At 39.5% G+C, this 3,763-nt stretch overlaps 1 protein-coding gene across 2 annotated transcripts; it reads left to right on the plus strand.

Annotated features, from left to right (window-relative positions):
* The first annotated feature begins 498 nt into the window (after window positions 1-498).
* On the plus strand, window positions 499-3,479 carry MCFD2 (multiple coagulation factor deficiency 2). 2 transcript variants are annotated; one of them, XM_009320911.1, is made up of 3 exons: window positions 499-642; window positions 1,374-1,533; window positions 2,697-3,479. In XM_009320911.1, exons 1-3 carry the CDS (start codon window positions 500-502, stop codon window positions 2,826-2,828), a joined length of 435 nt encoding a protein of 144 aa, XP_009319186.1. In that variant the 5' UTR covers window position 499; the 3' UTR covers window positions 2,829-3,479. The 2 variants fall into 2 exon arrangements, with proteins under 2 accessions (XP_009319186.1, XP_009319187.1); XM_009320912.1 differs by lacking the exon at window positions 499-642 and adding an exon at window positions 785-932.
* The last annotated feature ends 284 nt before the right edge of the window (window positions 3,480-3,763 follow it).

A 3,763-nucleotide genomic window follows, 5' to 3' on the forward strand; every position in this document is an offset into this window, starting at 1 on the left:
TGCTGAGGCGCTTTCGCGTTTCGCTTGCCCGTGAAGCGAGCGCTGCAACGGCCGTTGCGTTTTTGAAGTTGTGTATTACTTAGGGTATGCGGTCTTAACAGACCGACTAATTAGACACAGCCCCCTTGATCCCCTAAGCGACCTTTGTCCCCGCAGCTCGGGGGCGGGTTTGCGTGGAGCTGGCGTGGTCGGCTGTCGATAGGCCCTATGAAGACCCGAGCACGGCTGAAGAGTGCACATTCACTGCACGGGGAAAAAAAAAAAGTAATTCTTTGAAAATTACTGCATGCCTCCTTGAAATGGACACCCTCGCTGAAATTCTTAATCGGAGCGCTCTGGTTTTCTGCTTGCTAAGTGCTTGAAATGAAGCAAGATCTTCTATTCTAACTTAGCGGGGTTATTTCTGAGCACTCTGTAAATCTCCTGAAAGCAGTTTGCATTTTTCATCTGTTTTTTTTTTTTTTTTTTGGGGGGGGGGTGTTATTTTTTGTAGGAGATCATGATGTCCATGAGGATTTTTAGAATACGTCTGCTGTTCTGGTCTCTGGCTGCGTTCTTCATCTCTGCCCTAGCTGAGGAACATGTAGGAGAGAGTCAACATGCAAATATTCGCCTCGATAAGAACTTGGTACAAGATAAAGAGTACGTGTTCCATGTTCTAAAAATGTAAACTTTACTTCTTAATGATTGGCTTATCTTCTAAGTCTTGTTACATGAGTTGGACTTAAGCCTAGGGCACCCTCTTTTCTCAGGATGTTGTATGACTAGCTGGAGTCGGATATGAGACATGCTTGCTCAATAGGTTTCTAGAGATACTAGACCTAGAAAGATCTCTCTGGAGCCTTTAGCCCTACTCACGCTATAAAGAATTTCTTACAGGAATCCTGCTTACCTAGATCAACGTGCTATAGACAAAGTCATATTCTGAACAGGCAAAGTGAGAGTTCTTTTCTCATTTGCTTCTTCATACGGACAGAACAGTGGTAGCAGCAAATAAAACTGCCTAGAATATTTCATGTTTGACTGGGAAAGATTTTCCTCCAGTTCCTGTGCTTTGGAAGACAGCTCTCTCCAAAAGGAGATTTTGGGCACTGCTTCAGTTGTTTTGATAACTTGCTAAGTAGGCCAGAAGAAAGCAAAATTGCTACCTAAGGTATTAAGAGGCAACTACAGCACCTGTAACAAACAACCTTTGTGCCCCCTTCATCTTAGTATAAAACTGTAGCTTTCGGTTGCCCAGGGCGCTTTTAGAGATACGATATTTCCTGTGCACTTGACTGTCTGATCAAAGACTAAATTTGATGTAAACAGAGCATTAAATATTAACTGACAGGTATGTTGTGGGTTTTGGGTTTGGTTTTTTTTTTTCTTAGCCACATCATGGAACATTTGGAAGGTGTTATTGAGAAACCGGAATCTGAGATGTCTCCGCAAGAGCTGCAGCTTCATTACTTCAAAATGCATGATTATGACGGCAATAATTTGCTAGATGGGTTAGAGCTTGCTACTGCTATATCACATGTCCACAAAGAGGTAGGTGGAATTTTGTAACGTCATGTGTGTGTAGAAACAGTTCTGACTCTCTAAAAGCAACTTACAATAGAACAGAACAGTTACAACACATCTTAAGTGCCGTTGGTTTTGACTGAAAACGAGATTATTTCCCCCCCCGATAGTTTTGGTTTGATTTATGAGTGTGCTGGCTTTATCACAGCTTTTCATGTCACATTGCCGTTTTCGAGAAGTCTCCATTGTACTTTAAACTGAGTGATGGAGAACTGTAGAGTGAAAATGGTTTGACAGAGGGGATACTTTGTTAGGCAGGGATGGGGAGAAAGGGAAGTTATCCAAAACGGGATAATGCTGATGAGGGTTTATAGAAGTAGCATGTGATATGATGCTGTTTGAGGTTCTAAGGCTGCTGTTTTCAAACTGTTACTGCCGTATGTACACAAACTGTAAGAGACCTCCTGCACAAAATTAGTATTAGAAGAACCAGTCATGGTCTGCCTTTGTTTTCTTCACCTTTTAGGAACATTTAAGGACAAAGTAGGAAAATACAATCCTTAGGAAGACAATACTAGCACATTATCTTCTACTGACCTTTTGGAAGTTACAATTCAGAATAGCGTAACTTCCTGTGTACGCCTGCGGCAAAAAATGCTTAGCTGAGAACAGAATAATGACTTGCTCTTTCTTGTGCAAAGGCACCTCTTTGTATTCCCCTTTGCTCGCAAGGGGCGATACTAAGAATTTTACTGACTTTAAGCTACAGTGCTGGATTTTTTCACTACTCTGTTACTGTCAAGCTCGGCATTTTGCAAGTTCTGACACACAGGAAGATGTTTCTGTACTGTATAGAAACTATAGTGTCTATAATACACCAAGATCCAAATTAATACATCTGTTAGATTATTATCCATCATTATACACCTTGCTATTTAGCTTTTAGAACTTTTGGCTAAGCATATTAACTGGATACAGAGTGCTTGTTCTGAAGTCCGGAGAACTGGGACTTCATAGCTCGCACCTGGTAAAAGTTGCTTATATTGGTATAAATGATTACATAAATCTTAGTGCCAAATTGGCCACCAAACATGAATAGCTTAATGAAAAATTAGTTGTCAGTAATCTGTCATATCTGCCGCTAGATGGGAAACACTGCTAAACTGTTCAATGTGGTTTTGTTTTTGTAGGAAGGTGGTGAGCATACCCAGGCAATGAAAGAAGAAGAACTGATTAGTCTAATAGATGATGTCTTAAGAGATGACGATAAGAACAACGACGGATACATTGACTATGCAGAATTTGCAAAATCACTGGAATAAGGTTTTGCAGGGGGCTTGTTTCTACTTCTAACTACATGGAAATGTGAACCAGTATAATGTGATTCATTACTGTCTCATACCGACCTCTGTGCTGTGAGAAGGAGAGGTGTACCAGTTCCAGATGAATTTATTTGAAAATTGTGTTAAGAGGCTGGCTAACTCGGAGCGAGAGCCATGTTTGACTAAACGTAGCCACACATTTGAATCTTGAAGCATGGAAGCGTCAACAGTACTCACATAGGGTACAGCTGGCAAACTCTTAAGTAGCTGTCATACACAGCTACGATACTAAATACATCATATACAACCTAAATTTCAGTTTTTCTGTCATTGGGTTATATAGTACTTGTTTGCTTACATCTTCTATTTAAACTTATAAAATCCCTAGAAGGCAAGAAAAGATTACTGCATATAGTTGTATTTCAAGGATAAATGTCCTTACCTTCCCACTAATTTCAAAGGAAATTTGCATACAAATACAGGTGCTTGAAAGAGCAGTTGCAGAGGAAAAGTGTTTGAATGTGGTTTGTTTGAGGTCCACATGATACCATATGGACTTTAACACAGTCCTTGAAGAAACTGAGTATTTTTTAATATATATGCTTCCTAGCATACCCTTACATTTTACATATAAATACATATACACGTGTTTTTCAATTTCTTCTCGTCTTTCACAGAGTCTATATCTTAACTTACTGATTTTTTTTTTCTCTACCTTCTGTGGTGTTTTCTGAAGAAAATGAAAGTATTTTTGTTACATTTATATGTTGTATTAATGCTGTATAGCATTTACTGGAGTAGCTTCTGCTATCTCATTTTGAAGGTCATGTTAACAGTAAACCAGTTTAATATAAAAGCTTCTGTTCAATTTGGTTTTTACTGTATTAGCCAGCAGGATGATCTAAGCGAGCAAGTAATGCTGCCTTGTTAAGGTT

Source organism: Pygoscelis adeliae, unplaced genomic scaffold (genome assembly GCF_000699105.1).
Source record: "Pygoscelis adeliae isolate BGI_AS28 unplaced genomic scaffold, ASM69910v1 Scaffold233, whole genome shotgun sequence".
Classification (NCBI taxonomy): domain Eukaryota; kingdom Metazoa; phylum Chordata; class Aves; order Sphenisciformes; family Spheniscidae; genus Pygoscelis; species Pygoscelis adeliae.